Source organism: Furipterus horrens, unplaced genomic scaffold, assembly GCF_987537825.1.
Source record: "Furipterus horrens unplaced genomic scaffold, mFurHor1.1.pri manual_scaffold_5, whole genome shotgun sequence".
NCBI classification, from domain to species: Eukaryota; Metazoa; Chordata; class Mammalia; order Chiroptera; family Furipteridae; genus Furipterus; species Furipterus horrens.
In genome coordinates this window covers 27265009-27277909 of record NW_028327175.1, presented here as the reverse complement: position 1 = coordinate 27277909, position 12901 = coordinate 27265009, and the positions used below count along the sequence as shown (strand labels likewise).

Here is a 12901-nt window from a genome sequence, read left to right as displayed (position 1 = left end):
CTCTGAATCTAGAATGGTCAGAAGGTCAAGAGGTGTGAGTGCAAGAGTATACTGATGAAAGGGATTGCAGAAATACAGAGAGGCAAAAAAAAAAAAAAAAAAAAAAAAACCTGCAGTGAAACCATACAAAGGGAAGGTATGCATTATAATCTCTATATGGACAGAACATGCTAGGAAGGCTCTTTGTGTTATTTCTATCAGTACTTTGACAAAATGTTCTCTCTAGCCTGTGGGCCAGGAAAACATGAGGACTGTTTGGAAGGGAAAAGCAAAGGGATGACAGAGAAACAAGGTTCCTCTTCCTTGGTTCAACAATTTAGAGACTTCTCACTTGGAAGCAAGGTCTAATAGTGGCGGATCGGCGGCAATAAGAAGCAAAGTGTCACCAGGAGGCCAGAGGCCAGTGGTTTTTCTGCCATCTCTCCTGGAGACTGGAGGAAAGCAAGTGACTGGAAACATTAGCTGAAGAAGTTTCGGTTGGATATAAACTGCAACCACACACCTGAGGGAGGGATTAGTTCCTCAGGTAAAGGCCTTAAAAAAAAAAAAAAAAAAAAAAAAAAGCCATAGACAATCTCAATCAGCAATGTGCCAAGAAAAAGTACGGAGAGAAAGTGCTAGGTTAGACCTGGTCTTCTACCTGTGAGACAAGTGAGAATGGAATAACATTTAGATAACTCACTGGTTTCTTTTGTTAATTGTTGGAAAGAATACAAACTATTTCCAGGGGTTGATAGATAAAAAAAATGACCCACTGACATAGGAGAGCCTGGCCCAAAGAAGAAATAAAGTTAAAATAGCCCAACATGAATTTTAGCAAACCCAGCAAGGAAATGCCACAGAGTTTAGAAAATGCCTGCTACATCATTGTTCCCAGGTCACGAACCTGGTTTGGGGGACTGTTCTCTGACTCATCACTGTTGTCCAAAGAGAACTTTCTGGACCTGGTGGCTTTCCTCAGGACTCTCCCTATCTGAGTCCTATATTTCAACACAATGTCCATCTAATTGCTTAATTTTCATCCACTTTTGGTTATTAAAATGGCTTCATTCCAGCTACAAAAAATGAAGCCTGTCTATCTTACAACCTCAGTCCTCGCTCCCTCCCCATCCACCACATCCCACCTTCCTGTTCCAGGTTGGACATGATTGACAGCCCCCTGGTGTGCTCTTCTCCCCCTCCTTCTTCCTCCTTGTTCTTTCTCCTTTGATGTTGAGGGTAGGAGAGAGGAGAAGAGATGATTCCTCACACCAAGTCAGGCTCCAGGGCAGTCTCTGTTGGTTTTCTCTGCCAGAATGGCACATGGCTATAGAAGTGGTACAGCCCGGTGCCCATGGCTCTCTGCTGCCCCCCAGTGGGCAGCCTCACTCTGCGTCTCCTGATGCCCCCGTCTTCCTACACCTGGTGCTACTGCAATCCTGCAGGAACACGTCTAAATCCCCTACACCACCTGCCTCTTCTCTCCTGCCATGGTTCATTTTCCTTGAAGGGACCTCAGACTTGAGGGAATATACATACAGGTCTTGCTCATTAGGTCCGACTGTGCTCTAGTAGCACAAGGCAAGGCACCAGCTTAGAAGCTGAGCTGACACCCAGTCTGGGAAGGGAATGTCAGTCTTTCTTTTCTGCTGTCACCTGCAATCTATGGACTGTTTCTCTCCTATGACCTTCGTGCCCAACATGATTTCCTTCTTTCTCTCAGTTCTCTTTATAAACTTGTCAATGGAAGAGGCCATCAAACCAGGGAGGTCTTGATAGCCACCACGGAGACTTGACTCTTCTAGCACATAACCTCAGATCCAAGCCACTTTGTTTTTATCAAATGGTCTCAATCATTTTGTGATCACCATAACAGGCTACCCACGGTCAGCTTCCTTCCTGCTTCATTTATTCATTTACCTTCTCCTTCGAGAGCCTTCTTATCTTCTTTTTGATCACCAGTTACTCTGTCCTTCGACCATTTAATGGATTTCAATATCTCTCTAAGTATTCTTTCTCAAAATGTGCTATTTTCCAAGCCACCTGGCCAAATAGCAGGCCCCAGACTTCTCTTCTCAGGAGATAAGGCCTTTGCCCTGCAAAGCCTACACAACCCAGCCCTAAACAGTTACCTCTCTGTTCATCTTCTACACCTCTCCCCTCACTTGCCAGATTGCAGCTGCACTCCTGGTTACTTCTTGTTATAAATAGAATTGTGCCCTCCCAAGAGATAGATTGAAATCCCAACCCCAGGTACCTACTAACACGAACTTCTTTGGAAACAGGGTCTTTGCAGTTATAATCAAATTAAGGTCATGTCACTAGGGCGGACCCTAATCTAAAATGACTGCTATCCTTTTAAGAATAAGAGATACATACAGAGACACATAAAGAACAGGAGGGCATGTGATGTCAGAGACTATAGTGATGTGCCTACAAGCCAAGGACTGAGGGCCACACCAGAAGCTAGGAAGCAGCAAGGAAGCATTCTACCAGAGTCTCAGTGGGAGCCCGGCCCTGATGATACCTTGACCTTGGACTCCTGGCTCCCAGAATTGTGGATGAGTAAATCTGTTGTTTTGTGGTACTTTGTTACAGCAATCCCAGGAAACTAACAAGACTCCCAGAGCACAGACTGGCTCACTCCCACTTCCCATTTGTTTGTTCGCTTTGTGCAGGGGAACACTCCTGATCGGAGAACTCAATCTATGCTTCCCTCTCACTGCCTCCTTTCTCTGTGGAAACACTGCTCCTCAGACATGACTCTCCTGACCAATGTTATGTAAAATAGCAGTGGGCCCCTACCCACACCCACACACCCATCACTCTCTACCCCCATTACCATGCAGTGTTGTATTTTCTTCAGGGCCACTAACACCATCTGACACATGGTAGATTTAGGTCTTAATTTGTTTAGCTCCCTCCCCCGACTCATCTGGGTATAGTTTGTTCACTGATGTATCATCAGTGCCAAGAAAAAAACTTGGAACTTCACAGCTGCTCAACAGATATCTATTGAATGAATATATTCATTAATTGCATTTTCTCAAAATATCAACATATTAAGCACTTTGGCATGTTTCTGTGCCATTTTATGTTGCATGTGTGAATGGTTCTTTGATTCCAACTTGCTAAAGGCAGTGGTTGAATCTACTTGTTTCATAGTGGCTCAGCATAGAGCCACACACAACATGTGCTTTCATTGTATCCTATAGCTGATAATAGATTTCAAATTGTAAATGATGAACAACAGTACAAGTAAAGCAGAGTACATACAGATACGCTATCTATGACACTATGACATTGGCTTTACATTTAACTGTTAGGAAGCGGTCTCCTTAATTTAGATGTGGGACATATACTGATAATAACCCACACTTCTTAGCCTCTCATTCTGCCTTGTAGTCTATGTGTGTCCTCTCGAAGTCATGTGGATTCTCCTGAGATTTTACAGTCTGGGAAACTGAGGCTCAGAGAGGTAATGAAACTTGCCCAAGATCACAAAGTTAAAAAGTAGTAGAGTAGAGCAGCCAGAGTTCAAAGGTGGGCAGCCAGGCCCCAGAGCCTGTGCTGTAAGCTGACAGTATACTGTTTACTGACATCTAGTAACTAACGGAGACTCTTCTGCAAAAAACGTATGAAGAAGAGAAGAAATGGTTCAGAGATAATCAACTGAAAAGATGGATAGCGTCTTCTCTTGAACTATATAAGGTGGAAAGGATCAGGAATAAAATAAAAATTATGAAGCATTTTAAGTGTAGTAGAAAGGAACAAGTATGGATATTTTTAAAAAAACATGAAATGTTCTAAATCCATCAATAAAATAAAATGTGTGGGGAGGGGAAAGGTGTGCATATTTTTTATACACAGAAATTAATTTCTGTGTTTTAGTTAATATTGCCAATGAAGGGTAATGCCAACTTAGAAAAAGATTAGTATAGATGGTACAAATATATTGAAAGTATATGGAAATGCACATGGACGCTCTCCCTCTCTTCCCTGCCCCGCTTACACACACACACACACACACACACACACACACACACACACATACAAACTCCAAAGGACAGACAGGCTTACATCTGAGTTCTCTTCCATCAATTCTAAGTGAGTACAGCTCAGGCTATATATTTTTGGAAACTTCTAATTAAAACTTTTGTGTCATACCCACTATAGGAAGTGGGACGTGTTCTGACTCCACGAGGCTGGGTTTTAAGTATTACAGGGTGGGGATCTGCCCTTCCATGTGCTTAACACACAGTGTAATGCCACACTGTTTACATACTGTTTGTCTAGGAGGTGGCAGATTCCTTCAAGGGGGGGTCAATACATCACTAATATTCGACTCCCCTACTAACACAAAACAGGCTGTTGATAAACTCTTTTATCCACTAGAACTAAAAATTCCATTTCTGTAAAAACAAAAAAGTGCTTTATTGGAATTAGGATGGTAAGGCAACCGAGAAGAGGTTTGTTAGGAGTTAGCAACATAAAATCAGCATTGATTTTCCTGGATAAATTGTTATTTTAGAACTGCATAAGTTCACTGTATAAGGCCTTCAAACACTTGGAACACTTTGGTTGCATATTCGATAGATGAAGCTAATTTTTCATATAAAAAGAGAAAATCGGGCCAAAAACTAAATTAAATCATCACTAGTGGCAGTCACCAGTCATTTCCATCAACGTTAATAAACATGTCAGTCCTTCCCTATGTCACATTATATAACAAAGTTTGAGTTTTTTATAAAAACATTTTGTTTAAGTGTATGGTCTTACGTTTAAGAAATACATTTTAACATGATTTAATTTTTTAATTTCCAAAATTGTATCATATTTGTATGAATTTTAAAATATTTAAAATTAAAATATTAAAAAATAATCCATTCTTGTCATTTGAAAATGGGAAAATAATTCTTTTAATCTCTAGGTGTTATCTTGAATGTCACTATACAGCACATATATGTCCTATCTGTGTATGACTGTCCAGGTGTGACCATGGGTACCTAGCAGTAGGCTGCTCTAATGTGCACATGAGAAGGTGGGAGGAGCATAAACTCAAATCATTGTAACCCAAGACAGGCACTTAGTATTATACCCTAATCATTGGGATGTTCTTAATACTTTTAACTGAGGAAGAGTTCCCAGATAGAATGAAGAAAGGACTTAGGAAAAATACTAAGAAGTTATCAAAATTTAGGCACCTTCGAAAAATGCCTGTAGTACGTACATACAAGCAAATTTTCATGTCTAATAACTCTCTAGATTATCTAAAGCTCAATATATTGTGACAGTCCCAACAGTTCAGGAGACAGCACAAGTGGCATGTGTAGTTCAAATATCACTGACATCCATGTGTGCCAGTCATGGCTCTGCCTCTGAAAGTAGGAAGACCCAACTACATATCAGTTATTCACCGGCTCATGATAATGAGCTGCACAAACTTGGTGTGTTTGTGGCAATGACCCAGACCCTTTCCTTCTGCTTTCTCCTTCCTCGCCTATTTTAATTTTTCCTCAACTGCTTTTCTTCTGATCTTACTCAGTCTGGCTGTGAACTCCTGCTTATATGATATTCTCCTTTCTTAATTTTTGAACACCTGCTAATATTCAAAGTATTTATAACTGAACATCCTACCCTGGGTCTGGGCACTCAGTGGGTTGCAGATCCCACCTTGGTCACTGGTGGTTCTGAAATGACTGCACTGGGTCCTCTCCCCTCGGTTCCACCTCCCTGGTGACTGCCTCAAATCCAAGTTCACCAGACCAGTAGGGAAATTTAAGGACAGAGTTTAGTTTGGTCTGCTGATTTATGGAAGTGAATTCTCAGCTTCACTCCTATAAGATACAGCATCATTTTGAACAAAACGAAACTTCTAGGCTTTATTGTGTGAAAACTGTACAAAGTACTGTAATAAAGAATGAGAAAGGCATGATTTATGACTCTCCACATATAGGATATTTAATTCTGTCTTTTGCTCAATGGCCTATCCATTGTGTGAGCAAAGTCAATAGCAATAATGAAATGTAGACTGAAGAGCTAAATCAATTGAATAAAATGAAATGGAAAGACTAGAAGACTGAGTAAATTTGGAAAGGCTAGTGCCTACAAGATTAGTATTTGGACAACAGGTAATTACAAAGATCAATACATGTATACGAAAACATGACAGGCAGTGATCTGTCACAAAAAGAGGACTATTACTAATGATTTGGTCCTGAGTTAGGATGAGAGAAAAGATTTATGCAAAATCCCTTTCTGAGGTTACACATCTGTGTGTGCGTGTGTGTGCGTGTGTGCATGTGTGAACACAGATGCACCCCTTGTGTGACTGAAGGATAAAGGGAAACTCCAGGTGGCTTAGTTTGTATTTTATTAAGCTTGATGCCTTCCTCATTCCTCTGGATTTTACTGACTTCAGTCTCATTTTGTCAACATGGTCTCAGGCTGTGCCCTATATCACCCTTCCCTTTCTCCTCATCTCAGACTGCCAGGTGCCAGGAGAATGTTATGATGAGGTCCTGGCCATGTTTGGAGCCTGTAGGGGCGGAGCTAAGGAATGACCCCGAATTTGAACCAATGCTTTAAGTGCAGCTGTTGGAGGAATTTCCATGCAGTGAGAAGTGATATAGGAAATCTCAAGGGCATCCAGAGCAAAATAAAAAAGAAGCCCATGTCCACACGGATGTACACGTGCACACATCCGATACAACAGTAACAGAAGTGTCTTGACTGTGTTCCTGGCCAGGAAAAGAATGTGAATGAATGCATACGTCACCACTAAGCAGTCTGCATACATTAAGTTGTAGTCCCTACAAAAGCTCTACAGTGGAGGTATCAAAAGCTCTCTTTAAAGATACAAAAGAGGTCTTTGAGGTCGTAACTGATGCCTTTCTCATTCTTTATTACTGTATTTTGTACAGGTTTCACAACGTGAAGCCTAGAAATTCAGTTTTGTTCAAAATGATGCCTGATCTTATAGAAACAAAGCTGAGAATTCACTTCCTTAAATCAGCAGAACAAAGCCCTGTCCCTAAGTTTTCTTACTGGTCTAGTGAACTTGGATTTCAGCAGCTTGTTCAAGGAGACATAGCTGGAGAGCAGGGAAGTGTCATTGGAAGATGCATCTGTGTCATGCTGATGTGCATGCTGGTCACTGCTTCACTGCACCACCTCTGTATGCCATAGGGCACTGGGTGTGTGGGAGGGGGTGCTTCTGATGTGACCACACGCAAGTCTGCAGCCAGCTGTCAGGCTTCACTGCTATTGAGAGGCTTCAAGGCCAGTCCATGGATCATGTAGCAGAGCCAGTCAGACCAGTGACTTTAAACTTCCCCACTTCATGATGTCTGTATTGCCTGCTGGGATGACTCCTTGTAATAGAGTGTGACTCTATTTTTTGATGTTTGGTTTCTGACAGTTTTTAAGCCTCACTCTCCCTCCTCCTCTCTTGCCCATATCTGAGCAAGCTGATAAGAAACCTTGGGTGTTTCCTTCTGCAGCATCAGCAGAGACTTTGAACCCCGTAAGCCCCTATCCACATGTGGGAACCTCACCCTGCTGCCCCCTCCCCCTATAACTATGATGAAATCCAGAGCCAGCCTCCTTTCCTGCTCTCTGAAGCCATGTTTGGTCCTGCCCACCCCATTTAGCCTCATTACATGAGTAACCCACCCTTTTTTACTCTCTTGGGTTGTGTGTCCTGTTATCAGTCTTGACATCAGAACCAAATTTCAAGATGGAAACTTTACACCAACAATGAAATAATACGATTTCGTGACCTTTAGTGAAACCCTTAAAGTTGTAATCTTCAAAAAGTGATGGTATATGGTCCCTTAAGCAGAAATCTGTCTTTCATTTTGAATGACCATTTTGTTTTTTATTAAAAACAGAGAATGATTAGGATAATTTCCATTTTAGGTCATTTTAATAGGTGGCATGCTTTGAAATTCTAAATTTATCTTAGATGGAGAATATTTTTCTTTGTCTCAACTTAGGTACTACTGGCATTCAGGGCTGGATAATCCTCTGTGATGGGGGCTGTCCTGTGCATTATTGGGTGCCTTGCAGCATCCCTGACCCTTACCCACTGGATGCTAATGGCACCACACAACCTTCCACAATTGTGATAATCAAAAAATATCCCTAGATGTTGTCATAAGACCCTTGGGCAAAATCACACCGGGCTGAGAACCATTAACCTATATTTAGTCCACAAAGAAATATGACTTTTTTGATAAGAATGAGCATGGATCAAATCCTCTGAGTTACAGTGGAAGAGGCAGGAAAACTATGAAAAGCTACTTAGGCTATATACATCCCAATGCAAGCAAGCACAATCTATAATAAATTGCAATTATATCTTCAAATCTCTTTCCACTTTCTAATTTAGACTCATTCTCAAAATTGCTTACATGCTATGGATGTAAGCAATCACATCCATAACTTATAAAATCCATAACTTATAAAAAAATTTAAATGCTTACTCAGCTTCTTATATGCAAATGACTGCCCCTTGTTTATAAAAAAAATGTTAGCTGTGCTGACCACTGTGATTTTCCAGAAATACCACACACCATAATTTATGCACATTAATGTGTTTCTAAAACACAAAGTATATTAACAATTGTTTACATGCTCGACACAGATAATAGTCTCTGTAACTGAACACCTATCTGCATTCTATCCGCTGGCATTTCTGCGAATGGCTCAAAATTCTTGGTTATAACAACACAAAGCTGGTTTCTTGCCTAAAATTCCCATCCTATCAATGAGTCTTCCAGGAAGGACAGATGATAACATAGATTGAGAGTAGTAATCTTGTAAATTGAGGAGCCAACATACAATGTTTTGTATTTCTTTAGAATTTAGAGGCAGAAACAACTCCAGAGACAGAATTGGGAAGAAAAGGAAAATCACACCTAACCTATACCTATAGTGGTTGAAAATCTTGCCTCTCTTAACATTACTAGCTCACATATCCTTTGTCCTCCACTTCCCAGTATTCAAGTATTAAAATAGAAGAAGGTATGATAGGCATGTTAATTAGATGGAAAGTGCTATGTTTCAGTCTTACATATGGATCAAAGTTTTCAAACTTTAGTTTTCCTAGTTCTTTCCCCTTTAAATATTACTCTAAAAACCTCAGTGATGATGAACCTGGCACCAGTCATTAGAGAATCCAGTAGCGCTTACCTCGGCTTTAATTTTATTGTCTCCAAAGCAGAGGTGCTGTAAATAGGCTGCAGCATTGGACTGGACCGAAGGAAACTGATGTTGCAACATCTGAATCACTTCAGGCAGTTCTGGGTCTCTCCATCCAAATTCTCTGAACAAAAAGAAGGCGGGAGAACATGAGAGATAAATCCTACCACACTGTCAACACACAGTTAACATGGGAGTATTTCACAAATGATTGTTTTGGTATTCTTACACATGAACCCATTTAAAAAGATTTCCATAAGTAAGTGGTTTGTAAGTATTATATGTGTATGTATGTGTGTGTGTGTGTGAAAAAATAACTTAAAATGGTACCTGATTTTATTACTATATACATTTTTCATTTGGGCTTAAAAGGATAATTTATAAGGTCATATTTATTTCTAACATATTATTTCAACAGTCCGATTTGGTACAGCATTTACCTAAATCAGACAAGAGAAAATATAACTCATTAGGTCCAATCCAAAACATCATAATAGCAGTTAATGTCATCATTATTTTTATGGTTATCATTATTATTATTATCATATATGGGGATAAAGGTGTATCAATAAGACTTTATAGAATAAAATTATTTATTTAAAGAGTTAAAATTATTCATACAATGTTAATACATTTAATGCATCATACCTTCTTTTCCTGTACCCTTTTTATATCTTAGATACTCCAAGAAGCTGGTTGTTTATTTAATTTTAAGAAATATGCTCTAAGATATTTAAATTCATTCTAAAACATAAGGTTAATTGTACCACTACACAAATAAATATTTTTTATGAAGTCAATCAGTTCAACCAGTTACAATATCTAGCTAAAAGGGCCAACTGCTGGAATTCTATTCGGTAACAGGAAGCCAATTTTTAACAGAGAAATAAAAAAGCAACCTGAGACCACAGATAAAAACTTGACCCCATGAGCCACAACAAAAGCATGCTATTTATCTGAAGGATGGGGAGGAAGAGAAATGAGAAGACTTTGCAACAACCACTGTACTGCTGGAGAAACAACTCAAAAGCACACATCCTATTGATGCCAGGTCAGAGCTGTCGTCTGAGAATAAGAGCCATGAAAAATGTGAGAGAGAAAGGAACAGACAAAGGTTAAAAGTTTCCTCATAGATTTTAACCTGTTATCTTTATCTTTCCTTTATCACAACTGGTAGAGGTTGTCAAGCAAACCTTGGAACACGGTGTTTTCCTTACAGCTATTGAAGACACTATGAATTCCTTTGGAACTGACTTAGTTTTTATTGGAAAGATAAAGCATTCAATTTAATATGCATTAAGTATTTAATAAATTTATCTAAAATTGTAGGCACATACATTTTCAAAAGGATATATATAGTACAGTGATGCATCTTCTATAAAATATAATTAAGTGATTGCTGATAATGGACAAACTATTGATTTTTTCTTGGTTATGTGATCACAGTAGAAAATAATTATGGATTAAAACATAGGCAGCCTATTTTTCTTTTTAATTTAATTTCCTTTTTTTTGCATGATTCTAAACCACGTCTACAACAGAGCTAGCACAATTCCTTTTCTTTTAATAGCAGCTCTTCAAATTATGTTTTTCATACAAATTAAATAAAGAATCTATAAGATGCCTATAAATTAAAATGAGAAGTGCCATGTAAAGAAAGATACTGGATGGCTAGGATGAATTCAGATAAGCTCATGCTATTGGAAAGTGATTAGTAAAGAATTAATTTTAGCCTGTTTTAGTAACCAGTTGGTAATTATTCTATTATGCTTATATGGCATACATCAAGAACATCTTTGGAACAAGACCTCCAGGGGAACAGTCATAGGGACTCCCTGCACACATGCATGAAAATGTGCTTGTGTGAATGTACACACACACACACACACACACACACACACACACACCCCAAACTCAGAACAGGTGGACACTCCAGAGAATCAAGGAAAGGGGTCCAAGCTCCTCAATCACAGGTCAAAGAAAAGGCTATTGTCAGCATCTCCCTAAAACCCTGGAATCCCAAACAGGAGTCCCCTCCATCCCCACTACTGTCCTCCCAGACACAGTTTCTCCCCTTTCATCCTGCCCACCATGCCAGTCACCCCCAGCTCACCATTCTTTCTACCCAAGTCATCACAGTATGAAAACACGCAAACTGAATTATGCCACTTTCTTCCAAAACCCTTTAGTGTTTCTCACTGTCCTTGGATTAAACACACACACACACACACACACACACACACACACACACACACACACAGAGTCACACTCCATGCTGCCAACCTGAGCAGTCTTATTTATGCATCAAAGGGATAACTCTGTGACTTACAACCTCCACTGGCATCCCACTGCACTTAGAAAACTATCCAACTCCTCACATCTGCTATGAGGCCCCACAGATAAGACTCTTGCCTATTTCTAAAGCATCTATTCCAGACCACATTGGGCCTCTTGGACCAGCTTCCCTGACCTGAGTCTTTCCTATTCATACCTCAAGTCTTGGTACTTCTGTAGTGCCTCATTCCTCAGGCCTTGAATGGTGCTGTCTTGTCTTTATTAGGTCTCAGTTCAAATGTTTCCTTGGGGATCTCCTTGTACCTTCTAGCCAAAACAGCCCCAACCCTCAAGTCATTTCTACCCTAGAGTTCTATTTTATCCATGAAACTTAGAACTATCTGAAATTTTCTTCTATTATTATTATTATTATTATTATTATCATTATTATTTATTGTTATCTGTCTCCTTCTCTCACTATGGGGACAAGGACATCCCCCATAGTATGAAAGATTGATGCCTGGAGCCACAGTGTCCCAATCTTCATTTGGTGCCAAGAAAACCAGTGAGTATGGGGTGTTGGGAGAGAGAAAAGAAAGGCAGATAAGACCAAACTCAACAGTCAGTTAGTGTCTAACATGACTCAATTGTCTCTTAGCCTAGGCCAACTTTCCAGGATGGGGTTGAAGCAAATTGTGTGTCGAGGCAGTTTACTTCTTGCTTATTCTGATTGCCATTCCCCTTGGACTTGACCCTGGCAACAGTCACCCATTAAGAGTATATTCAGGTTCTCGAAGGCTCTCCTCGATTTCATAGGGTAATGCAAAAGGAGTTTCCTCAGCAAAAAGTTTAGGGGAATGATTATACCCGAGTGTCTTTTACCAGAACAGTTTTATTCACTTAGTTGAGATTCTGTCTCGATTTTTCACTGCCCATGGAAATGGACTTCACAGAAGGAACTGGAGGCCTAGAAGAAATAAAATGTGCTTCTCCTTGGGCCAGAACTCAGTCTATGATATAGTTTCTTCAAATAAGGTCTTAATCCTTAAGGACAAGGAATGGCTTACAAGACAAAATGTCCTGGGAAAAGACAAATACCAGCCAAGGAACAGCATCTGTGAAGGTATGAGGCTCTAAGAGGGGCTTATTTGGGAAAGGTGAGGTGTTCAGCATGGCTGGGGCAAGTCTGTGAAACAGGAGGCCAGCCTGTATTGCATCTCTGCCCCTCCTACCAGTCTTGAGGTGGCTTCTTCATATTTTTAGTTGGAGGATTTCCATTCAGCCAGTCTTTACATGATTATCTAGGTTGATTGTTCTATAATTTAGTTGTAATTTTGATGTCGTCATGGAAGGACATGAGTGCAGTGTCTTCCTGCTCCATCATCTTGACGAGAACTCTCATAATGGCTCCCTTTAAAGCACAGTTTTTACTACAAGCTGAAGC

General features: G+C 40.0%; 1 protein-coding gene across 4 annotated transcripts in view; it reads right to left on the bottom strand.

Moving 5' to 3' along the window:
* CTNND2 (catenin delta 2) overlaps positions 1-12901 on the bottom strand; it is an 821463-nt gene that overhangs the window by 227037 nt on the left and 581525 nt on the right. For all 4 annotated transcript variants that reach the window (XM_090276223.1, XM_090276225.1, XM_090276224.1 and 1 more), the window contains one exon: positions 9175-9307. In XM_090276223.1, coding sequence (XP_090132349.1) covers positions 9175-9307 — 133 coding nt within the window. The remainder of the gene's footprint in view (positions 1-9174; positions 9308-12901) is intronic.